Source organism: Cibotium barometz, chromosome 7 (assembly GCF_041138505.1).
Source record: "Cibotium barometz isolate CiBa-2024 chromosome 7, ASM4113850v1, whole genome shotgun sequence".
In the NCBI taxonomy this organism is placed as follows: domain Eukaryota; kingdom Viridiplantae; phylum Streptophyta; class Polypodiopsida; order Cyatheales; family Cibotiaceae; genus Cibotium; species Cibotium barometz.
Window position 1 is genome coordinate 7,601,571 of NC_141052.1, and position 26,619 is coordinate 7,628,189.

A 26,619-nucleotide genomic window follows, 5' to 3' on the forward strand; every position below is an offset into this window, starting at 1 on the left:
CTCCTGTAGTATGCACATAACCCAAGAACACTTATGACTTCATGAACAGACTTCAACTCTGGCCAATCCTGGATAGCCTGTATCTTGCTTGGATCCATGCATGCCCCATTCTTGGATACGATATGACCAAGATAATGAATCTCAAAAAGAAGAATTCATTCTTCTTACCATTTATGTAAAGCTTATGCTGCCTAAGCTCTTCAAAGCCTATCGCCAAAATGTTCTGTATGCTCTTCCTCATTCTTTGAGAAAACAATGATGTCATCAAAGAATGACCCAGTACACTTCTTGTGTTTCTTGAATATGCGGTCCATCATTCGACTAAAAGTGGCAAGAGCATTGGCAAGGCCAAAAGGCACTACCGAAAACTCAGAGCCGAAAAGCGGTTTGAAAAGCCGTTTTATGGACATCCTGAGGTGCCACTCTGATCTAGTGATAGCCACTTTTAAGATCAATGTAGCTAAAACAAGCAGCTCCTCCAGTTTATCCAAAATATCATCAATGCATGGAATAAAAAACCTATCTTAATCGTGATCTTATTCAAGGCACAATAATCCATACACATTCGATACAAACCATCCTTCTTCTCTACCAATAAAACTGAAGAACAATAGGGAGAAGAGCTAGGACGTACTAGCTCTTTCACAAGCAAGTAGCTAACTTGCATCATAATCTCCTCTTGTTGGCTGGTACTTACCCAATACGGTGGCCTATTAGGAGGAGAACTATCTGGAATTAGATCAATGTGATGATCTTCGGGTCTCTCTGGCGGTAATGCACCAGGCAAAGCATCACAAAAACAATCGCTAAAACCATGTCAGAACTTAAACCTTTCTTGCGTCAAATGATCCACAGTCAACTTCATCTCTCACAAAAACCAAGTAAGAACAAGTAGACTTTTTCATTACTTTGCGAATTTGTACATGACTAACATTAGGTATGCTACTTCCTGGAGTACCAACATCTATGACCACTTCCCTACCTCTATGCAAAGAGCTATTTTCTTGGACTTATAGCCCTTCTTCGGCTCCATACAAGTATGCTAGGGAATTCCCAACAATACATCACATCCCGTGAGTGGAGCAACCAAGAAGCTCTCGTGATCTAGATAGCCTTTGATATGAATGCGAAGTTTCCCGATGACAAGAGTTACATTAACCCCTTTACCAACAAAAGGGGCATCTGCATTCATTTGCATACCATAATTTGATATATTCAACCCATTAGCTATAGCCATCTCCTCAGAGATGAAGTTATCTATAGATACATCAGAAAGAAAGAAAGAGAGCGGGCTGATCCTTCAATTGCCCCCAAGCCTTGCATATGGTTCTGCTCTCAGTATTTCCTTGCACATCGGGAATCGCATTCACATTAGGCTTCTCTGCATTGTCTCTTGTATTCTTGGGATTTCTTGGACACAGGATACAAATGTTCCTTACTGCCACATCCAAAACATTTCCCATCACGTATGTAATCAAGTCGCTGCTGTTTGGACAGCCCATGATCAAAGAATTTACTCCCCGGCTTCTTACGCGAGCCTTCCCTTGTGTCTGAGGAACCTTTCTGGTCACTTTTATGGGGCTGTCCCTCCTTTTTCTGGTCATAACCAGCCCTCCTTTTGCCCTTGTATGGATCTGAAAATGACCTGTTTTGGGGCAAAACATGCAACTGTTCTGCCATAGTAGCCGAATGAATGAGATTCTCGAGTGTTTGATTCGCGTACATCTCAAGGCTATCCTGTATGACGGACTGTAAGCCTACCTCAAACTTCCTTTTCTTCTCTTCTTCCTCAAGAGACATGAAAGGAGTTACTTTCAGCAGCACCTTCCAAAATTTGGCCACATAAGTCTTGCACAGACTCACCCTCTTCCTGCTTAAGCCAATCCCATTCCTTCTTCACATTCTTAGCAAAGTTTCGCGGCAAAAACTGTGCGAAAAATTGCCTCTTAAAATCAGTCCATGAAAGAGCTCCAGTGCCATCCAACAATTTGGCCATCCACCAATCACTGGCCATGTCCTTCAAGTACATGCCAACATGTCTCAACTTGAACTTCTCTCTAAAGTCTCCATCACAAAAGGCTATCTCGAATTGCCTGACAAATGCAAGAGCCTTTGTAGTATCCATCTTCCATGGAAATTTTCAAACTTAATATCCTTATCTCCTGATTTAAATTCTTGGGTCTTCTTCCTACTGTGTCACATGTCACGAGAATCAAATCTGTCTCTCTTACTCCTAGAATGAGAAGAGCCTTCATGCTTGGAGTATCCTCATCTCCAAGAAACATGACAAGAATGAGAAGGAGCATCATCAAACTCCCTAGATGATGAGAAACGTTATTTGTAACTATTTGGCCCTCTTAGCTCTATTTCACATGATAGAACTCATGCCCGGACACATGGACACATTGAAATTTAGTATCGTTATGTGGAAGAGTTAATTGAGGATGAGATAATGGAGCTAGAGTATTGTTCTATGAAGTGCACCGACATATTTACCAAGGCTCTTGGGAAGTACCAACTCACTAGGCATCTTCATCGACTTGGCACTGGGCCAAGAACATAATCTATCTTCGGGCAAACATTAAGGTGTGTTAGTATACGTATACTCAATGCCTATGTCTTAGCGTGTATTTCACATCTATGTTTGGTGAACATTTGTAAATTCCCTCATTATGAGAGGAGAAGACATTGGTGCATGTGTCTCTAGGGGGAACCATGGCTTAGATACTGATAAGGTCATTATTATGACCATTAATGATTAGGAGATGGTCAGGGGTTTGAGCATTAGAACCAGGGCCTAGAGAGGAGCCCCGACTGAGGGGTCTTAAGGGGCCAGTAGCCCCCCTAGCACGGTCCAAGGCCAAAAGTAGGACGCCTAGCTGATCTTGGCTTCTCTTGCCCAAAATAGCAACTCGTGGAAGCCAATCTTGCATGAAGAGTGCCCACGCTTGAGTTTTGGCCAAGTCACATTCAAATTTGGTCCAACTAATGTGAACACTCTAAAAACTGTCTGCCCAATTTTAAATGTATGTGAACACTATAAATTGTCCGCCCAAATTTAAGTGTATGTGAACACCTGCACTCATAAACCTTAGTATAATAAATTATAAGCTGTAAATTGAGTTTGAGGTCGCATACCACCTCTAAAAAACATAAGACCACTCCTTCAGTCCCAAACAAGTGTGCACACATGTGTCCACAAGGTTTCCAAGCGTCCCCGGAGCCCATGGACAGTCACATGCAGAAATACCAAGCATTGTCCAAGCAACTAAGACAAGTCATTCATGCATGTCAAATCACACAAATGCTTTATGCACAATATTCTGGATTCCATATCCAAATTACTCATCTTGCACAGAACCTGTCTCGGGCACCGCCCATATAGGTACAAGGAATGCTCACCAAGGTGTCCACCCTTCCATGAGACTTCATCGCCATGCCACAAACTCTCAACAGGGTGCCTACCCTTCCATGAAGCCCTTCCACATGTACTAAGCCATGCCACAAACTAGGATATCAATCCTTCCATGGAGCCCTTCCACATGTCAGAAACCATGCCACGAACTCACACTAGGGTCTATAACTACCCTTCCATGGTGTTTCTCCACATGTGTATAGTCAAGAATATGACACTAGTCAACTACATTGGGGAAACTGTTGGATTGCCAAGCGATAGGATATTGATATCTAGAGGCCCCAAGTGAATTCGCTCTATCCCCTTAGTCTAGTCTTCCGTTGTGGTTTCTCTTTTAGAAGGGGGTAGGGGTTGCACATTTGGTATCAAAGCATGGTTATCAAAATAAAACTTACAATATTTTATTGGGTAATGTCTTTTCGGGATACCTAGATTATCCCAGGAGGATGATATTATAGCTTTCGCCTTCAAGCATTTATTATCAGGTCATGGGCAATGCGAGAGGCTTGTTTTAGCTTGGCATTTTGAGGAGCCATATTTACCGACATGGATTGAGCACAACGACATTGTGGTTCACTCACAACACCATCACCGCTTACTGCAGTCACGACAGGAGAATCCAAGAGAACGTTTCTTTAGCTATGGTCCGTTTTCGAATGAGGAATGTAGTTCAGCTTAGACTAGCCCAAGGATTAAGAATTGGTAGGCTGTTAAACGCATATTTAGACACCTCCAAGATACAAAGACATATGGGTTGTTCTATGCCAGGGGGTGATCTACATTTACGCGCTTACGGTGATTCGGACTCAGCTAGTGAATATGATACATGATAGTCGACCAGTGGTTTTTGCTTGTAGTTAGATTATTCTTCCATCTCATGCTTAGCAAAAAGCAGCCTATTCTTCCATCTCATGCTTAGCAAAAAGCAACCTACAGTGGCGACATCTTCTGGTAACTTTGTTTGATCTTGAGGTTCGAAAGAAGTAACATATCAGAATGAATTCTAGTAAGAGACTTGTCTTTGAATCCAAAATACAAGTTACATATCCGAATGTGATGGGCCGGTCCAAGGCGGTTACATTTAAGGCAATAGCTTATCTCACACCTCTCATGTATAGATGTAACATATTCGATACAAAGGGGCATACCCTCGTGGCACCATGGTCTCGGGAAAGAAATCCTGCCATCACACTCAAGAGCTTCAATTATGTTAAAAGCAGCCCCCTCCCCTCCCCAAAATGATCGTCTCCACCAAGTAGTACTACTCCCAAGGTCTATACCGAGGCCAAAGGGGCATACCCTCGTGGCACCATGGTCTCGGGAAAGAAATCCTGCCATCACACTCAAGAGCTTCAATTATGTTAAAAGCAGCCCCCCCCCCCCTCCCCAAAATGATCGTCTCCACCAAGTAGTACTACTCCCAAGGTCTATACCGAGGCCAAGAGGACCATGGGCAGCTAGTGTCAAGGATTCACAATCCGTGCATCACCTCCGTGTCCTTCGTTGGTTTAGGGCACTCTCATACAGAATCCTCCCCAAGATCTCACCACAGAATCCTCTCACCTTCCAAGTTCTCCTAAACACAATACAAATCAAGGTTAATTCTCAATTAGGGTTCAAGAGGCTAGCTCACCACCCAACCATAGATCCGAGAACGTCTGATCACCCCCAAGCATAGGGGCTAAGGCTCCGTCCATACAGACCACACCAAACCAGCCCTAGCGTCCCATACTGCCAAGACCTGCCCTAACAGGGCCATCAGTGGACAGTCTGCATCACAATGGACTAACCAGAGTGGGTTAACACTCATGGTCCAAGTGCAGACCCCATCACAATACCACAATAACCCACTCATAACCCCAGTTATATAGCTTTTCCCAATAGCCAATAAAAGCTATACTTCTGAGATTATTAACTTATAAGGTTTATCATTAATTTGTCATCTTTTATGAGCCTTAACCCTTATAATCAGTTTGCTTACTGATGTTTTTGACCCCCTAATGCACAAATTAGCCAACCTAACCCTAGGGTTAGCCTTTGGTACATAACAGTTGTATCATAACCGTTACCTCAGGTTTGGTATCCACTGAGATGTGGCCCCCGCAATGGAAGTCTCTACTCTCTGCATGCAAATCCGAGGATGAAGCTTTTCTTTTTTCTTTTTCTTTTTTTTCTTTTTTCTTTTTTTTTTTTTTTTTTGGGGGGGGGGGGGGGCGCTGCTGGTGTGGATGAGGCTATTTCAGAGTGCTTGAGCCCTTGTCGCTCAGGGCTCGCAACAAGTGTCATTGTACTCATGCGCCACCAAGGACACACCTGCACCCAATGATCCGTCTAGCAGCAAGCAAACCATTGTCCGGGCAGTCCCAAAAACTCCACCTGTTGCAAGAACTGTGAACCATCAAGCTGGGAGATCACAACCTGAGGAGGGAGGTTCTTTGGAGAGGTGATTTGCATGTGGAGGGTCCAGAGCACTGCTTCCCTCGCAACGGCAGCTGCTACCGGAGGACGAAGAACCTCACCCGAAAATTGCCCAATCGCTGGGAGGAGGGCATGGTTTTTGGAGGCCAGGAAGCAAACCAAGACCAACTGAAACTCCAGCTAGTGCCTATCAGTCCAGAGAGCAGTTGTGATTCCATTAGTTGAAGTAGACCTCAAAGCCCCACACCGTGAGCAGGCAACAAGCACTTTGCAGCTAAAGTGGATTCATCTGGATGTATCCATTGTCAAGGAATCGGATGTCTATGATGCACCCTTTCTTGCGGAATGGCATGCATGGCTTGCAAGAAATCCCGTATCTGTCCCCGGGATGCTCTGCTGCAGAGAAACTTGCAAATCAATGTAGTGGCTTCCAATGAGGCCACCGAGAAGGCAAGGAGCTGGAAAATCAGTTCTAATAGTTAACTGCTGATGGCAGCCTTGGAGTGGAAAGATGCAGCGCCTGCCATGGAGTCCTCGGAAAGGGGGATGCCAAACTTCTACAACCAGCTACTATAATCTTCTCTTTTGCTGCATTAACAGCATTGGGCTTCCATCCTTTTTGTCTATCTTGGGAATTTTCATCAATATTGTTACCTTCCTTACGTTTGCAAATTGAGCACTGATCTATTCTTACCTACCCATTATTCTTTCATACCATCCCTGCAGTCAACCAGAAAAGTTCTGAAATAAGAGTCCCAAATCATTTATAGTACCTGGAAAAGGGCATTCAAAACATAATTTTCACACCTGTGAAAAAATATCCTGCAACTACATCATTTCTTTCATCCTTGAGCAATGTCTGGGACTTGAAATGCATTTTCAGCATCTATACAACATTAACTGTTTTATCATACTCCCAAATACCTCTTGCTCAGCATTTTGCTGAGCAAGAGCTACTAAATTCTTTCCAAAGCTGTTGCTTCTATGGGCCTTTCAACTCCACAACTGTTGCAAGATCTTCCACAGCTATGGCACTGGTTTGAGCTTGCAACATTAATTCCCATGAGCAATGTTTGATACAAGGAATCGCTATCAAGTCTTCCTAATGTGTCAGATGTTTTATAACACTCGCAAAAAAAACCAAAAAAAAGCAAAAAACAAAAAAAGTGAGTGCAACTGCATACTTTGCAATGTCTCATATGGCTTTAAGGTTCTTCTCCATACCCTCAGTTCTCCATACAATGCATGAAAGCCATCTGCAGCTTTCATCCTAGAAGTATGACAACTTATTTGTTACGTTTTTATCTAAAGGAAGAGTGGACTACTTCACGAAATTAGTTTCCCACCTACTTCACGAAATTAGTTTCCCACCTTTAGCTTTATTAAGCTGCAACTAGCTGTGAGTTACAAATTCAATATAGAAGCTGAAACCTCCAAATATAGCTGCATAATCGTCGCTCAGTTCTCTTGTACTCTTAGCCTATTGATTCAATGACTAGCTCAAAGGAGCTAGAATTGTGATATCTGGTACCAGAACACTTTCTCATTGTAATACATATTAAGCAAAACAACTTAAGTTCGATCTAACCCATCACGATAGTGAGCACTACCCAACATGACCAGACATACAGACGCACAAACAATCCAATAGAATATGGAACTAAAAGATGTAAGTTTACCTCAAAGATTTTATCATACTCTTCTAGAAGTGTTGTAATTATGGCTTGAGCACTATTTGCAGCTGCTGCTGCTGCAAGAAGTTGAGCAGCGTTGTCTCCACTAACATCTGAGTCATCTTCAAGGCCACATTCACCAGCCAAAAGAGGTCTTAGTAGCAAAGGAGCCATGCAAGCTGCAACAGCTGATGCTGTCATGCGATTCTCAAAACTATGATCCACCACGGCTCCCATCATTTTAAGCACTCTGCATCCATGAGAATCAAATGTTTTCTTAGCAAGTAGTGTAAGCCTTAAAGTGTTTGCAAGCTTAGAATGAAGGCATTGATAAGAAAGTGCTAAGATGTATCAGGCAGCTTTTGGCCGATAAGCCTCACACATATAAAATGGATCCAGAAAGAGAGACTGCCATTCTTGATGTGGGGTAGTATCTTGTTTACAGGACTCATTCAGATTCACCACTCATACATAGTAAACCCTGTATCCCACAACTACATCATCCTGCAGAGTTTCCAAGCCCCCAACTTCACACAGATGCCTCATTTCGATTGGTCACATACATATTGAGAATGTAAAGCCTAGGAGACGCCCCCTAAAGCAGACCAGGGGTACCATGGTTTGCTTTCACATCATCTATGCACCATGCCTCACAAGAGTAGAACATTGTTGTGTTGTATGTCCAAGTCACAAGATGGACGACTTCACATGGAATGCTCTCTCATGCATTACCGCCACTCCAATCAAATTATTAATGAAGTAAACCCATAAACAATTTCCCCACAAAATGAACAGAGTTCTCGAAGATGACATTTGGCTGCATGAGATGGATTGAGCCAAGGATGCTCCAACTTCAATGACCATGTACCATAACCACTTCCTCATAATGAGCTATAGATATCCTAATGTGTAGCATGAAAGCATGCCCAAAAAAAAAAACAAAAAAACCAAAAAAAAACTATGACTGAAATGTACAATCAACCTTATCCCCCCCCCAAAAAAAAACCATCTTCAATCATGATTTCTCAAACCTGACAGCCCGAGCACTCAGCAAATAAAATCATGATTTACAAATCATTGGAGAACAAAAGTCAAAGCTAGTTACAAATTTCAGAAAAAAAAAATAAACAAATGAAAAGTTCTGAAAGATTCTCATACGGTTTCATATTGAATGAAACGCACTAACCAGACGAACCAATTTTTCATGTTGAAACTAGTTATAAAACAACCAGACAACAAAATGCTGGTTAAGGTCTGGCGGCTCTTGACCAAGTGGTTAGCTCACAACCCACCCTTACCCAAGAGATCGTGAATTCCAGCCCCAACAATTCTTGAAATAAAACTGTTGGGTGAGGGCCAATGAGAAGCCAGCTAGCTAGGACCACTATCTGAGAACCTTGGTGGTGACAGATACATCCTGAGCATGAATTTAATTTGTTTTTGACTGTGACCAGTTTGCCCATATTTTCTAAAATACCAGGATGAATAAAAGGAAGATTTGCTGATAAAAACAAAAAGAAAATACCTCTGCAGCAACCTTCGGTTGGGTTCAGGAAAGGTTTCAGCTACGGCCATGCGCATAGCCATGATTCGAGCCTCCTTACCTTCAACTCCTACCATCAATTATAATTATGCTAATAAGCAACATGCTGTGCTACCAACAGTCATATGCCAAAAATATAATTATATAAAGCGACGTGTTTGTCAAGACTCAATAGGGCCAACAAAATTTTTAGATACAAGCTTAAAAGAGCTAATGAATGCTTACTGTGAGCTTCTAGAAGGGCGGTGCAGCAAGGAGTTGGCACAGGTGACGAAGGCAACTCTCTGAGAACATGCTGTTTACATATGCAAATTGTAGAAAGAAGAAAAATTACATATAGAATCAATAACCTTACGTCTATATCCCGTCTAGATACAGCATTTTATGCAAACACTTCTCAGGCACTTGAGAGTTCTATCACAACTGCATAAATAATTGAAGGTTACCTTAACACAATCACTAATAATATGAGCATCTTCCTCCAGCCCAAACTGATTCCTCCCTGTAATGTCATACTGCAGTAATCAGTTTGAACAATCTAGAAAAGATGCAAAGTAAATTGATGAAAAACAATATAGCAATGGGAAGTTCATATCACAGAAAGCTAAGTGTGATCTTGGTCAAATCTTAATAGATAAACCACCATTCTGAGTTCTCACACTTTTTCAGAGAAAAAAGGTAGAATCAGTGGTGATGAAAGCTAGCACTCAAGAGAAAACGCACACACAAACACATCCCATAGTTCTATGGAACCAAAAAGGGAGCGATTGATATCTGTATAATGAAAACAGCTGAAAACAAGCAAATGGAGATAACTAGGAAACACCAGGTCCACAACATTATTACAGTGTACATGAATGGTGAACTGTAAAAGAAACTCGAAATGAGAGAGAAGTAGAGTAGAAACTCGAGATGGACCTTAATTTGAAGTAGAGTAGAAACTTTAGGATGGACCAAAATTTGAAGGAGAAAGCAAGGAAGCTTGGAGTAAAACTTAGCCAGGAAATTTTTGCAGGTGAAAACTTGAGAGAAGATGAGGAAACGGCAAAGGGAAAGTGAAAGGGAAAGGGAAATGACAACTCGAGGAAATAGTATTTCTGTGTTTTTGGCTAGGAAACTACAAATTCAAGGACACCACCAGCTGGCAATCATTCTTGGATCATAGAGCAGCCCTCAAATGTGAGAAAACTTATCTTGGTGACGACCTCACTCCTGCACATGTGGAGCATAGAAAAATGAGCATGCTGCAGGTGCTAAAAAGCCCGTAGGGTGGGGAAGTGGGCAGTTTATAGAGATAGCAAGGTCATCATCATAGACAAATGTCCCGAATAGGGACACGGGGTCTATGGGACCATACATCTGAGGATGGCGGTCTGGAGCTGCAATGGGACTTTGAGGTCAGACATTGGGGATTCAAGGAGACTTTCACAAGACGGGACATCAACTTCTACACAAAGACGTACCAAAGCTAGGAGAGGGGACTGCCACATGTATCGGGATACCAATGGGTGTCAGCATACCGGGGGGAGACCCGAAGAGTACGAGGAGGAGAGGATCAGAAGGAGTGGATAGGTGCAATATTGTGTGATGACCAGGTGGGGATAAAGGCCTCAAAGGACCCTATTAAACATATGGCCTAGGAGAGGTGCCAGGATGTCGCCTGCATAAGAGGTGCTCAGCCATAATCCCCTTGTGATCTTGTGATCGGCCGTTTTGAAGCCTGCATATAGCCTTTACCATCATGTCTCCAGTGAAGAAAGTGGATGTGGGAAGGGGGGTTGGTGGGGTATGTGGTATAATGAGTGTGCATATGAGTGCCAGATGTGCGAGTCTGTGATGGGGGTGGGTAAGCGTCGTTTCCGGATCCTATGCCAAGCCTCGTCAGAATTCCCGCTTAGGAAGAGTTGGTATAAGTCCTCTATTTACGACAATGTGCTCGTTTCTTGCACAAGTAAGGTATCGGTTAGTCCATTCAGTGTCACGCTTGCGGATTTGGCCAGTAGCTAATTCACACAAAAGACGTGCACGTGTGATACGACATTTGTCGTCGTGCCAACAATTTTGACACATGAATGATGGTACTTGTGTGAGGTTGGCGGTGGACCGGTGGATGTGTGGAAAACTGTTGATGGCGGATGTGTGGATAATTGTTGTGAGCTGTGAGGTGAGGGTACTGAGAGGTGCAGATGGGTGTACATCCAAGAGACCACAATAGAGCTGATTTGCATAAATAAGATCACAATCATGGGTGAAATGGATCTGGGTGTAGTATGAGATGGGCAATGCCTGTGGTGGGGTAGGTGGTGTGCAAATGAAAGCGAAGGCAACGTAACTGTGGTCGGCACCAAGTGGGGATGGTAGGATGGAAGGCAGGTACAAACGAGGCTAGTTCCGACGATGCCATAAGATAATCGACTGTGCTGGAGCCCCCCCTCGTACAGAAAACCAGTAAGCCCTCTTGCTGCATACCACCATGCCATCTCATTATTGATAGCAAGGCTATGGCATGAGCCAAGATGTAGGAGGCATCTCCCATACAAAGTGATGTCTCCATCGTCCTGTGAGACACGTAGCCGTGTGCCGTCCTGGTCCATCACTTGCAAGTTGCAACCTGATAGGGTCCTCAAATCATACATCTATATCTACTCACTCTAGGTTCTATCATTGAAGCCTCGTAGTAAGATGTGTATGGAGACTCCTCCCGGTCATGTGGGGCATATTGTGAAGAATCTAGGGCCAAATAGCATATTGCCACATAGATGCATCTTGAGGCTGTAATTTGTAACCAAACCCACACGTAGCGGGCCTCCTCATCCCTCTTGACTATGCTAACCATGGGCTGTAAGTTTGTCAAGGCGGGACAAGACCATCATCATTGGCCATATCTTGGCCAAGCCCTATGGATCTATACTTGAGTCCAAGCTCAACACATTGGCAAAGAGAGAGGGATATAGGGCACCAAGGAGGTAGTGGGCCTCCTCATCCCTCTTGACTATGCTAACCATGGGTCATAAGTTAGTCAAGGCGGGACAGGACCATCATCATCGGTCATATCTTGGCCAAGCCCTGTGGATCTATACTTGAGTCCAAGCTCAACACATTGGCAAAGAGAGAGGGATAGGGCACAGGAAGGCAGGATTCAAGAGGACCTTCTCCACACTCGATCACATACTCTCACTTTGGGCTATCATGGAGCAGGCCGAGGTAGATGGCCGCGGACTATTCTGTTGCTTTGTGGACTTCCGCAAAGCTTTTCGTACAGGGCCTCTGGTCAGTCTCCTACAGCGCTTACAGCATCTCAATGACCCGTCTGACATGATCTGGGCTATCGTTGCCTTATATGAGTCGGTTATTGGCAAGGTGAGATGCTCATGAGGTCTCTAGCACCATCGGAGTGAAACAAGGATGACCACTATCTCCAACCCTCTTTGGACTCTACTGTGATGAGATCTCGGACTTCACTGACAGAGCTGGAGGCCGAGGAGCTTCTCTAGGAGGTATTCTTAATTCCATCTTTTTATATGCTGATGATATTGTACTCATTGATCCCGGGGAGGGGCTACAAAAGCGTGTGGATGCTTTACAGGTTTTTTGCACATACAGGGGGCTCTCAGTCAACCTTGGGAAAACCAAGGTTATGGTATTCCACACCTCCTACCCAGTTGCAAGCTGTACAGAGATCACTCCTTATATGTCTATCTAGGAGCTACCTTCACTAATCCACGCTTCTCTATGAGACAGGCAGCATAGAATAGACTCACTAGAGGATATGCAACTCTAGCCCTGTTGGAGAGGCAGTGTTTTCACGCGCATTTTCAGGAGCTGAGGACAAAGGGTTAGCTTTTCGACACCCTAGCAACCCCGGCGTTTATGTATGCAGCTCCCTTCTGGGCACCCAAATTTATCCCTGACAGATTGGCAATGCATAGAGCGTCCTCAGATCATGATGTTATCATGGATGATATGCAGCAAACCATCTGTTCCCCACCAGGTCATCCAAGCAGAGTTTGCTGAGTCTACTATATTGATGGAGGCCCTGTTCTAGACATCACTTATATACACTTGACTCCCCTCCACTTGCACTATAGTCATCACAGCAGACAACAGCCAGCGGAGAGCATTCTTCCCAGTATGTCGCAGTACTCACACGGTTTCAGGCACATGGACTACACATGGACCGGCTCTCTCTTTACATTCGGCTTACACATTAGGACAGAAACCGGGTGATCCGATATGGTCTAATTGGGCTATACATACGTCACACATGAATCACACCTGTTGCCTATTGAAGGAGAGTTGAACGGTTGGTTTTGCACTTCAAATTTTGAATCGCCCTCCCAATTCCACGAAGTTTTTTCCCGGGAGTTGAAACCTTGGTGGTAGGCCAATTGCCTACCAAGATGCAGTACTACAGAGATCATTTCCTGACATTCATAGCAGATGGTTTCATACAGCATCTCGTTGTCTTCGTGCCCCATGTTGATAGCCATTGGCCAGCTTAGGGTATCATCCTATAGATTGAGGATAGAGACTGGCAGAGCTGAGCGGATAGCTAGAGAGGGCAAGACCTATCAAACGAGGGTTGAGTCAAAGGAGCACTATGTTTGCCTGTGCCCAGTCTACTACGAGATCAGAGGGAGATTTCATTGTCTATTCAGAGAGGGCTTTGGACCCTTATTCCAGATCATGGAGTCCCAAATCAGATGGATCTCAACCGACACAGAGAGTCACTACTCAGGGATCCTTGCCCCCAACACTTATCTTATCTAACCAGTTTTTTCCAGTCCAGAGGGGTGGATAGGGAGGCACCAGAAACACATTCCAACATAGTTTATGGTCATAGAAACTAAACGGTTGCATTCTACTTCATAGCATGCACACAAAAATATGCTTAAATTGAGTCAATCCATAGCAGCAACTGCCTCACTCCATAGAAAAGAAAAGCTGGCAGTAGCCTAAGCAGTCCATACCTTGTTCATAATCGCGAATCCGTTGGTCCACATCATCAACATCAGCAGACTGCCTAAGTACACCCTCAACTTTTACTCCTGAGCATGAAACAGTCTTTAGAACTTCGCTAACTAGCATGTCAAAGCTCTCTTCATCTAAGCAGGCCTACTGAAAACCTTCTCAAGTAAAAAAGAGAAAATGAGACGGTAAATAATCTACAAAGCAAGTACCATATTGCTCGATGAAGCAAAGAGCTTTTTCCAGAAAAGAGGGGCTTCCATCAATATCCTCCAGAGCAAGAAGTATTGGCCTTCCAACAACTAATGATTTAACCGGCCGTCTCTCTCTACCTGCAAGGCATGGCAGAAGATACAATAAGCACCAAAAGATTTGATAACTTTTCATGTCAAGATCTATGCTTTTGCACTACCTTCACATTGTGCAAAAAGAACGGGTTTGAGAGTTCACATTCATGTGTGCACATGCAAAGTGTACAGGGAGGAGAGAACATTCCATTGATGAAAATTGGAGCACGTCAGTGTTAGGTGGAACTTAAGAGGTTAAAACAAGAATGAGACCGAGGTCAAAAACAATGTTTGATGTGCACGAGCAGTCTAGGCAATCGCAGGCTGCCTGTGCAGGATGGATGGGTGACAGGACAGGTGGACAGGCCAGTATGCAGGCGGATCAGTAGCATGGACAGTCCAGCAGGCCAGTTGGACCTGACAGAACCATCGGACAAGCCAGCAAAATAGCCGAAGCAGCCTGCAGAAAAATCGGACCAGCGCACAACCAGAGTGATGCTGCCAACTAGAACCCAACCTTCACAACTGAAGGGGTAGTTAGCCTATAAATAAGCTGCCCAGCCCACCCATTCTGTAAGCCCAGCGGGGCGTGCCGTAACAAACTCAACCACGTGTCCAAGAGATAGAGATATAGAGAGAGAGGGGAGCGAAAGAAGGGAATAGGGATCTTGCATAGTACACCACATTGAGCGGGGAACAGGCCGCGCCCCCTTTCAGGAATTTATTCAAGAACAATCCACAGGCATGCTTGTCATGTGCACAGTGTGTATCTACCGTGTGCTACACGCACACAAGACTAGCTTCGAGGTTAGGGGAAGCTTGGAGCTAGGCAGGCTGACTGACGAGCTGAGTTAGGGATAGACTAACGAGCAGGCACCCATGTATGGACGGGCGGGTGCCCAAGTGTGGATGCCCGACTGGCCAAGAGCCTATAAAAGGGTGGCCAAGGTTTATAGAGTCTCGCGTGTCTTTGTGAGAGCTCTATGGTCAGGAGCCTGGATCTAGTGTAGACGTGCACCTGCTTCACGCAACTAAGACCGGCAGCAGTCTCGAGGCCCGCAAGGGTAGCTTCGTAGCGGTATGGGACGTCACGAGGTAGAGATTGGTCAGTACGTCCATCTAGTTAGCTCAACTCGTGGCTCGGTGGGGACAGCCAAGACTTGTGGGCTTGCCCACGGCTGTCAAGGTTGGGAGGTGAGTCAGGCCTGCACCCCCGTCATGTTTGTTTGGTTTGTTTGCAGGTTTTGAGTCTTGTACCAGGAGCATTCTCTATGAGGAGATCCTATGGGGATTTGACAGTGGTATCAGAGCAAGCCTCATGAACGAGCAAGTCGGTTGGTAGAGAAGATGAGGTCAAAGAATAGGTATGAGTTCGAGAAGCTTGCTGTTTTTTCTGTGCATACTGCTGCTTTTTCAATTTCAGTATGTTTCTTTGCATCGTTGGAACCTATGTTAGGGATTATGGTCTTGTATGGGTTGTTTGCTTTGCAAGACGAAGGCTGGATGTGTACTTCAACTGTATGAACAGGTTGAAGAGAGAGTAAAAAAGAAAAAGCCAGTCGGTTGTTGTTTGTAAGAGAGAAAGAGAGAGAGAGAGAGAGAAACAAAACCTTGTGTGAAGCTTCTGTAAAAAAGCTTGTATGCGCAGCCAGACTGGTTAGTGTAGGCAAGCTAGTACGTTCGCGCTAGTAGCCTGTACACGCAGCCAAGCGCAAGCGTCACCAGTATGCGTAGGCAGGCACACGTGCGCAGGCGACAGCTTAGGCAGGCGGTTACATAAACGTCCAGGTACACGCACACAGGCAGTCGGGCGCCAGGTACGTGCGCTGGCGACAGCCGTATGCAGGCGGCCAGTTTCGTGCACAAGCGTCAATGCTGGCAAGCGGGCGTACAATGGGCACTGAGGCGCAGCAGAAAACGCGAAAGCATACACGTGTAGGTTTTTTTTAGCTTTTGTTTTTTTTTGAAAAAACAAAAAAACCCACGCCTTGTTTCGTTTGCTTTAGTTTTTGCTAAACCTTAGTAAAAGGGTTTAAAAACCCAAGTATTGCTTTATAAGTGTTTTTTTTTTCTTTTTTTTATAAAGAAAACAAAATATATATATATTTTTTATTTTATTTTTTTTGCCAAAAAAAAAACACAAAAGCAAAAGCTAAAGTTAGCTTTTGGAGAAGCCTATATATTCCCCTTGAGCGAGCTTCTTGCCACACATCTCTCAAGCTCTCAAGCTCTCTAGCACTCTTATTTTTGTACAAGATCAAACTTTTCTCTCCTCTTGCCCTCTCCAAGAATCCGAGTTGGAGTCCTTTCTCGAACGTGAAGACCTGCTGGCTACAGAAGCCACCGATGCCGATCTTTTCGAGGATTATGTTTCAAAATCAGATTTCCAAGAGTTTAAAGTTGCTCTCGAAGCTTCTTCCTCCGAACGTCAAGCACAAATCGCCGCGCAGATGCAGGCTTTACAGAACTCCATCTCTTTGTTGACCACTACCCTATCTACTCTTTCGGGTAAGGATACCTTGGCATCTGCTTTAGGTCCCAGTAGTACTCCGGAACAGTTTGGGGGCGAGCAAAAGCAACGTACCAAGGAGATAGTGGACACTTGGCTACATAAGTGGCAAGTCCATTTTTAGTTTTATCCATATGACGATGGAAAAAAGATCCAATTAGCAGCAGGTTTCCTCTTAAGCAAAGCTTTGCTTTGGTGGAAGGAACTCAACCCTAAACCAACGACTTGGACACAGTTCGAAGACGTCTTCAAGAAAGAATTCCGCAAGGAGGAGGATGACTATGATGTTGTTGCCCCGTTTACTACTTTGACCATGACCTCGCAGAACCTCACTTATGAGGTCTATCTCCAAAAATTTAGGGACTTGCAGATGAAAGCTACAAAGATGGATTCCACAACTCTTTTGGGTTTCTTCGTAGCCGGTTTACCCGACTCATACCGTTTACAGGTGGTTAAAAACAACAAATGCAAAACTTTGGACGAAGCCATTCATTCCGCTCGTATCTATGATGATACAATGGTCTCTTCCAAGTCTAAACCTGTTACCGAGTAGGGGAACAAGCACAAAAGGAAGTTCTCCGCACCAATGGCTAGCACGACTGAAGGAAAGTCTTCAGACCAACCTTCAAAGAATTCCACTTCGACACCAGCGAAGAAGAAACGTCTCCTTAAAGATTTGAAGCTCAAGAAGAAGAGACGTTGCTTCATCTGCGAAGAAAAAGGACATATGTGTAAGGAGTGCCCAAAGCAAAAGCGTGCAAAGACCAACGCAGGACCCAAGCCAAAGGCAGCTAACCAATTGTCTTTGATAGGTACGTCCGTTACTGTACTTTCTCGCCCTAGTACATGTTCTGATTGTCTGTTCAACTCTAAAGTTTTTGGCTTTCATGATCTTCTCCGAGTTTATGGAGAAGTGAATGGCCATAGAATCCACATTCTTCTAGACCCTGGCAACTCACACACCTTTGTAAATTACAAACTTGTGCAAAAATTGGATCTTGACACGACACCCAGCGATCATACCTATGAAGTACGCCTACCTGCGGGTCGGCAACTATGGGATCGAAAGGTGGAGACGCTACCGATCCGGATTCAGAACTACAAAGATACTCTGGAATGCTATATTATGCACCTAGAACATATAGAATTGTTATTAGGGATTGAGTGCTATATTATATTCTTCAAGTCCAGATAGATTGGTCTAGTCATATTTTTTCTTTTTAACATAGGAACACCCACTATAGTATCTTAGGTGATTGTATACATCCCTCTCAGGGACCTCTTGTAAATACAGTTGATTTTGGTAATATAATGGATTCTTCTTTGTATACTGCTTTCCATTGTGTATTGATTCCACTTTCTTCATTTCTCATACCTTCTATGGATGTCAATGAATTAAGTGTATTTGAAAGCAAAGAATTACACAAGATACTTGATTCGTTTCAAGATGTATTTCCTAATAAGGAACTGCCATCGGGCTTACCACCTGAAAGGGCGGTAGATCATCGTATTGACCTGATCCCTGGTACTCACCCAGTTAGTATTCCACCTTACAGGATGAGCCAAGCTGAGAAAGATGAGTTGGCCAAACAACTCGAAGATTATTTGAGGATGGGCCAGATCCATCCAAGTAAATCACCTTGGGATGCACCTGTGTTGCTTAGGAGAAAGAAGGACAACATCTCGAGAATGTGTATAGATTACAAGAGATTGAACAAGCTGACAATTAAGAACCGTTATCCTCTCTTTAGATCAGATGACCTGATTGACCGGTTAGCAGAAGCGAAATATTTCACGAAGATAGATTAATGTAGTGCCTATCACCAGATATGTATTGATGAAAGGCATGTCGAAAGAACCGCCTTTCAGACTAGGTATAGCCATTACGAGTTTCTCATATCACCTTTTGGGTTAACCAATGCTCCAGCCACTTTGCAGCAGATGATGAACGATCTTTTTCGTGAACATTTGAGAAAATTTGTGGTTGTGTTTCTGGATGATATGTTGATATATAGTCGTACTCTTGAGAATCACGTTAGACACCTCACGATTGTCTTAACTATTTTAAGACAGAATCGACTATATGCTAAATTAAGTAAATGTGAGTTTTTCATGACAGACATCATTTACTTGGCACACAAGATCACTAGAGATGAATTGAGCATTGACTATGACCGAGTTCAGAAGATTCTCGCCTGGCCTATACCGCGAACAGTGAAACAACTTCGTTCTTTTCTCGGTTTTGTTGTTTTTCTTTGGAAATCTGTGTGGGAGTACTCTCAGCTCACACTACCGATGACCGACTTGTTAAAAGGTCGTGGACGTAAGTCAAATCAGCCTATCACTTGGAATAACGATCTGGATATGGCCTTCATACTTTTGAAAGATAAAGTCAAGGGAGCACCTATCTTAGCATTACGCAATCCTAGTCGGCCTTATGTTCTTGAAACTGATGCCAGTGACTATGCCATTGGGGCTGCTCTATTTCAAGATGGTAGACCTATTGCTTTTGAAAGTAAAAAGCTAGACGACACTCAATCTCGTTGGCCAACCCTTGAGAAGGAGCTTTATATTGTGATTCACGCTCTCAAGGTTTGGAGACATTATTTATATGGCTCCAAGTTTGTGGTATTGGTTGATCATCAATCGATCAAGTAGGTGTGTGATGCGGATGATTTGAGAGGAAGGAAAGCTCGATGGACTGAATTAATGCAAGATTTTGATTTTGAGATTCGTTATAGAAAAGGGTCTATGAATAGTGTTGCAGATGCGCTTAGTAGTAGTCAACGTCTCCCATGTAGCATCCTCCTCAACACGATCCTTCCACTTCCGTGATAAGCGTATTACGCAATCTTCTTTCACAAAATCCAAGAATCTTTTCAGGTTCGTATGGAACAATGTCATGTCCTCGACATCTATGATTTCTTAAGAAGTAACTAACTGGTCTGTTCCACCCAATACTTCCTTAAGTCTACTGACATGAAATACAGGATGAACTTTCACATGAGAAGGCAAATCCAATTCATATGCAACTAAACCAATCCGTCGTGTAATACGAAATGGTCCACAGTATCTAGGGAATAATTTCGGAGATCGACCTGTCCGTAAAGTCTCGGAATCTTTCAGAACTCGCAAATACACCATCGTTCCTTCAGAGAGCTCTCTGGGTGAACGATGTCTATTAGAATAAAATCTGTCTCGGTATTGAGCACTTCTAATAGATTCCTTCGCAACTTGTAGCATTTCTTGCATATCTTGTAAAAAATGACGTGCTGCATCATGCTGAAGTCTTGAGAATCCCACTATAACAGGTGATCTAGGTTGAAAACCATACATAAGCATGAAAGGGCTAAAACCTGTACTCGTATGCTTAGTATTGTTCTATGCAAATTCTAACATAGAAAGATAATCCTCCCATGAACTTTGCCTTTTGCATACATATGCTCAAAGCATATCCTCCAAAATTTGATTCACTCTTTCAGTCTAGCCATCAGATTAAGGATGATGTGAGGAAACTCAAATTCAAAGTTGTTTCCAACTTCTCAAAAACAAGTTTTCAAAAATCACTCGTAAACTTAGAGTCCATATCACTAACTATGTCCTGCGCAGTAACCCGTACAGTCTAAGCAATTGCTCGATAAACTGCCTTGCTAATTGCGTACGCCGTAGCTGTAATGGTCTTCCGAGTTGGTAAAAATCTAGCCATTTTTGTCAAGCGATCTACCACAACCCAAATAGAAATGTGGCCTTGATGTATTCTTGGCAATCCACCAATAAAGTCCATGGAAATACTTTTCCATTTATTACTTGGGATTTGCTAAGGATGCAACAACCCAGCCTGTCTAAAGCGTTCAGCTTTATTTGCTTGACAAACTTGACACTTGAGAACACAATCTTCTACATACCCTTTCATCTTTGGCCAATAAAAAGTGTGTTTCACTAACGATAATGTCCTGTGTAGCCCAGAGTGTAGAACAGAAGAGGCATCGTGACACTCCTTCAAAATCTTGGACCTAATGTCCAGAATCTGTGGTACACAAATTTTGTCATTACGGAATAGTAAACCATTCCGAATCATCCACTGGCCTCTTGCAGCCTGAATGTTAGGCTGCTCAGTCATTGAGTCTTGGTCAATCAATGAGCTCCCGTCCTGGATCTTATGCCAAAATGGACCAAAATAACTATCAGTCCTGCAAAGCCCTCTCAATGACTGAAATAAGTCAGTAGAAATCTCAGTGAACGACAAAGTATTCACCTCTCCCATGTGCTACACGCACACGAGACTAGCTTCGAGGTTAGGGAAAGCTTGGAGCTAGGCAGGCTGATGGACAAGATGAGTTAGGGATAGACTAACAGGCGGACACCCAAGTATGGACGGGCGGGCGCCCAAGTGTGTGCCCGATGACCGGCCAAGAAACTATAAAAGGGTGGGCAAGGTTAGTCATTATACATTTAGAGTCTCGCGTGTCTTTGTGAGAGCTCTATCGTCAGGAGCCTGGATCTAGTGCAAACGTGCACCTGCTTCACACAGCCGAGACTGGCAACAGTCTTGAGGCCCGCATGGATAGCTTCGTGGCGGTATGGGACGTCACGAGGTAGAGATTGATCGGTACGTCCATCTAGTTAGCTCAGCTCGTGGCTCAGTGGGGACAGCCAAGACTTGTAGGCTTGCTCGCGGCTGTCAAGGTTGGGAGGTGAGTCAGGCCTACACCCCCATCATGTTTGTTTGGTTTGTTTGCAAGTTTCGAGTCTTGTTCCAGGAGCGTTCTACGAGAAGATCCTTTGGGGATTTGACAACGCTGGCCAGGATCAATACAATCAATGAATACAAAACAAACAGATATGCCAATGTAGAATATCCAAGTTAATGTCGATGTCGAGGCACGAGATCTCTGATGCCGAGCACACCACGGGAATGACCCACAAGTATCTCTCACCGCACTAGTACCAAATCTAATATCCAAATCCAAATCCAATGATTCCAAGTCCAATGAATCCAAGTCGAAGTCCAAGTCCAAATCCAAGTCCAAGTTCAGATCCAAATCCAAGTCCAGACTTCCATAACCAAGTTCCATGTTCATGTCCAAGCTTCATGCCCAAGCTATATGTCCAAGTTCCATGTTTATGTCCAAGCTTCATGCCCAAGCTATATGTCCAACTTCCATGTCTATGTCCAAGCTCTATGTCCAAGTTCATATCCAAGTCCAAGTTCAAGTAGTCCAAGTTCCCATGAGTAATCTCCACAACTCCTACAACCTTGTCAATGAAGAAAACCATGGAAAAGCTCTTTCTGGCAAGAAAACTGAGTTTTTAGCGTTTTTGGAGCAGTTTTAGGGTTTTTGAAATTTATGTCCATACAGCTCCATTCACGCGTCCGTATCGCCCATGCATATGCCCATACAAGTCTACGGCTGACCGTACATCTGAAAAGCAAGTTGGAGAAGGTGTTGATGGCGAAGAAGAAGTTCTCCATGATCATAATGATGCCCACACACACTCCACGATCTTCTTCAATCTTCAATGATCTTGTTCATGGTACTACAAGAGAAGTCCAATCCTTTTTATACTTGTAAGAGACCCTGCTTTTTTGCTTTGCCTTTTTATGCTTTGCTTTTCTCTTTTTGCCTTTGCTTTTTCTCTTTTCACTTTTATTAATAAAATATTACTCAACTTTTGGTGCTTTGCTTTTCTGGCTTTAAGGCCTTGCTTTTTGGCCTTAGAGCTGCTTTTTGAGAAAGCGCCTTTTAGCTTTTTGGTCCGGCTCAGTCTCCTCTTTTCAATGGTGCCCTTGGCTCACGGTCAACCTTGTTTGACTTTTTGTTTTTTTCCAGCTTTTTGACCAAGAATGGTGCTTTTTTCTGAATCAAACCTTATGGAGCCTGTCCCCATGTCTTCTTCCACCTATTTGGTGTCCGGGCATGGATTTCATCATGTGAAAAGAGCTAAGAGGACCAAATAGTTACACCTTCAGTAAGGTTTGGGTTCCCCTTTTCTCCAGCTCTCTCATGAGGACACCAACCGGATTATCCGATTAGATCTTCTCAGCCTCTACACCCACTGCACATGGATCACACATTCGGAGCTCCCAACGAAGATGCACTTCTACAAAGATCACATCCTCACACTCATTGAGGATGGAAACATCCATCAACCAAGCTACCTTAGTGTCCACATGTCCTACGCCATGCGGATTGCAATCGGCTAGATACGGGTTTCATCCCACCACCTCAGAGTGGAGACAAGAAGAGCAGAGCGCGTCTTCAGAGCTAGGAAGCTCGTACGAAGACCTAGGAAGGAGAGGATTTTCCGATTACACCACACAAAGGTTGAGACAGAGGAGCATTACATACCTCGCTGCCTAGTATACTATAAGATCTGTGAGAGGTTTCAATGTCTATTTCGTGAGAAATTTGGTCCACTCTCCAAGATCATCGACTTCCTGGACCAGCATTGCCTAGGGCTCTTCCTGCCTGAGCTCTGCAGACACAAGGACGCTTTCTTGAGAAAGCTTCAGCCCTCGATCCCTCCCTCACCAGCTAAACCATCACCAGCTTCTTCCAAACCCATGAGGTGGTGGACACCCATACACTGGATCCTATGGCCCACCTCGCCTAAGAGGACTTACCTCGGACCGGGCCTTCGCATTCCAACGTGCCCGACGCCCCGGCCCCCAAACGTTGGCCACGATCCCCTCGTCAACTCCAAATCCAGGACATGCTCCACCCCCATCAAGCTACCTTTCCACGTTGTCCCAAATCTGCAAAAAGGTGGACAGCCACCTAAAAAGAGCTTCCAGGAGATCCAGAAGGGAGGTAAAGCTGAAAATACCTCATCTAAAGATCATGGCCCAAAGAAGAACAAATTTGGCTTGAACCCCGAGCAAAGGGAGCAATATGCCAAGGAGAGGAAATGTTTTTCTTGTGGCAGCAAAGAGCACATGTTTAGACAAGGCCCTGACCGCAAACCAAAGCATGAGGACAAGCAAACCAAGGCTAATGTGCATGCAGTTCCCGATGTGCAGGAAAACACAAAAAATGATGCAAAAGAACGGATGGTATGCAAAGCATGGGGTCAAATCAAGGATCAGCCCACCTTATTTATGTTTGATGATTGTGCAACCGATAACTTCATCTCTATTCAAATGGCAGCTGCCTTGGGTATTGAGGTTGAGAACATGGGACCTCAAATTGAAGCAGAAGTTGCCTTTGTTGGTAAAGACGTGCAGGTTACCCCACTAATAGGGAAGTTGCACATACATATCCACGGTTACCTTGATCATGAGCATTTCTTAGTTGCACCACTTAATGGATGTGATGTATTGCTTGGCAAGCCATGGCATCATAGGCTTGAGCCCCGCAAAGAGTACAAGACAAACATGATTTCTTTTATGCATAGAGGCCGCATGCATATCATTGAGGAGAGATAGGCCGCTCCAACTCCACACCCTAGAGGAGTTCTTAGTGAGAGAGCTCGATCCATTCTACGAGCCAGACGTCCCCGACCCAGAGCATCAGGACCCTCCACCACACAAAGACAGATTCGTGAGGTTCTCCGCCGACATGTCACGCTCCCATCACAGAGGCTTGACATTCACTCCACCATCAGATCGGTTCTGGCCGAGGCGGGTATTGTCATTAGTTGATCACAGCATATCTCACTATACGCAGGATCATCTACTGATCACATGTATTGTCAAATGTTTTTCATTTTACTTTTTCTTCCAGTTTTCCATGGCTCAGTATATCCATGGTGCCATTGTATTACTCTTGGTCTCATAGGCCCTTGGGGTCTTCTGTAGACCGTCTCTCTCTCAAGGTTGCCCGTTATCTCCTTCACTAATTGGTATGTATGTGGATGAGGCTTCTGACTACATTGAGAGATTGGGGGACAGAGGAGCCCAGCTAGCAGGTACATGGATCCCACTATTGTTATATGCTGATGATATTGTGTTGATCTCTGATTCCCCTAAGGGTATGCAGCGTCATCTGGATGCTTTACATGCGTTTGCACATGATAGTGGATTGTCTGTCAACCTTGGCAAAACCAAGGTTATGGTGTTTAACACCACGCCACAGTGGGTTAGGCGATCAGCTTCCACATTTACATATGGGCAAGAGATTGTGGAGTATACAGATGCATATACATATCTTGGGGTAGTATTCAGTGGGCCAGTGTTTTCGATGAGGAGAGCAGCAGAGACTAGATTGACTAGAGCACATGCAGCCCTGGGTGGTTTGGAGAGGATGTGTTCGCAGGTTCAGTTTCAGGAACCTCGAACGAAACTTTGGCCTTTTGACACTCTAGTGACATCAGCTATGCTTTATGGAGTGCAGATATGGGGACCTTCAGTGGGCCATCACAGCGCAGGCGGGTGGAGAGGTATGGAGAGGCCTTTGGTATCTAATATTGCTAGGATTATTAGAGCCAAGGCCGTGGTACCTCATGAGATTATTCGAGCAGAGCTGGCGGCTGCCCCTTTGGTGATTGAGGCTCTTACGAGATCAGTCTCCTACATACATGGCTTGTGGGATCTCCCCCAAGACAGATATGCACGCCTCGCCCTGGAGTCCTCCCAACAGTTAGCTTTACAGGGAGACACGGCTTGTTGGTATGGACAGATGACATCTTGGTTCCAGGCACATGGTTTTAGCATGGACAGATTGCCTCCCTTCTAGTATTCTCTGGAGGCACCCTCTCTCACTCTCACACGGACAGAGATTACCAGACTCATCCGTCAGGATTTAGTTCAGCTGGACATTAGGAGGACATGGATACAGCCGACTGAGGAGCTGGGCACGAAGATGGCTTTCTACAGAGAGCATTTTCTTCAGCTCACAGCAGATGGTTTTGTGATCAGACCCAGTTACATGGATGTACACTTGTCTCATGCACTACGATGTGCTATTGGTCAGATTCACACATCCTCACACCAGCTTGAGATTGAGATTGGCCGATATAGAGGTATACCAGCTGAGGCCAAGATATGCCGAGTATGCCATGGGGAGCCAGAGACAGAGCTGCATTATATATGCCATTGTACTGCATACTATGAGATACGTGGTCGTTTCCACTGTTTATTCAGAGAGGGTTTTGGACCACTTTCCAAAGTCATGGAGTACCAGGACCAGAGGTGTTTGGGATTGTTCTTGCTTGAGCTGCGGAGACATAGAGATAGCCTGCTTAGGCGCACAGAGAGCCAGACTCAGAGGCACATTACAGATTTCTTTAGTCCAGCCATCACTGCGCCAGATGGACCACAGCAACAGCAGGACATGGATACCGCCCACACCAGGGGTACACTGATTGATCGTGCGATTGAGCTTGGGTGGTCCAGACGCCCACGACTACGGAGGGGGGCATCCCAGCATAGACGGAGGTTGCAGCGGCAGATTCGGATTATTCTTGCGAGGCATGCGGGACACCCAGTCAGGGTGCTGACCACAGAGGATATTGAGGAGTGTCCGATGCCGCACATATTATGAGATGGAGGCACCTCCATAGTGTACCCCTCCGTCCCACATGATATTGTATCCCCTCACTATATTCCACTCACCTCCATAGAGTACCCCCCCCCTCACTATATTCCAGTTCCAGTTTCATTTTCTAGGTGCCAGTAGTATCATCTTTATTTTTCATTTTCTAGGTTTTTTTATCCAGACATTGTATCAGATCCACCATGATGTAACTTTTGGTCTCATAGGTCATTATGGCCTTTTGAAGACGTTAATATAACATTTCATTTCATTTCATCTCTCTCTCTCTCTCTCTCTCTCTCTCTCTCTCTCTCTCTCTCTCTCTCTCTCTCT

The 26,619-nt window shown here is 44.4% G+C and overlaps 1 protein-coding gene across 4 annotated transcripts in view; it reads right to left on the reverse strand.

Annotated features, from left to right (window-relative positions):
• Positions 1-26,619, reverse strand: part of LOC147636640 (rho GTPase-activating protein 7-like) — an 89,033-nt gene that overhangs the window by 36,485 nt on the left and 25,929 nt on the right. For all 4 annotated transcript variants that reach the window (XR_015266181.1, XR_015266180.1, XM_086800092.1 and 1 more), the window contains exons 7-12: positions 14,230-14,349; positions 14,020-14,097; positions 9,496-9,551; positions 9,275-9,344; positions 9,032-9,119; positions 7,513-7,756 (exon numbers count right to left, since the gene is read on the reverse strand). Coding sequence is in view for 2 of the 4 variants with exons in the window: in XM_086800092.1 (XP_086656218.1) it covers positions 7,513-7,756; positions 9,032-9,119; positions 9,275-9,344; positions 9,496-9,551; positions 14,020-14,097; positions 14,230-14,349 (656 nt within the window). In the remaining 2 variants the exon portion in view is untranslated. The remainder of the gene's footprint in view (positions 1-7,512; positions 7,757-9,031; positions 9,120-9,274; positions 9,345-9,495; positions 9,552-14,019; positions 14,098-14,229; positions 14,350-26,619) is intronic.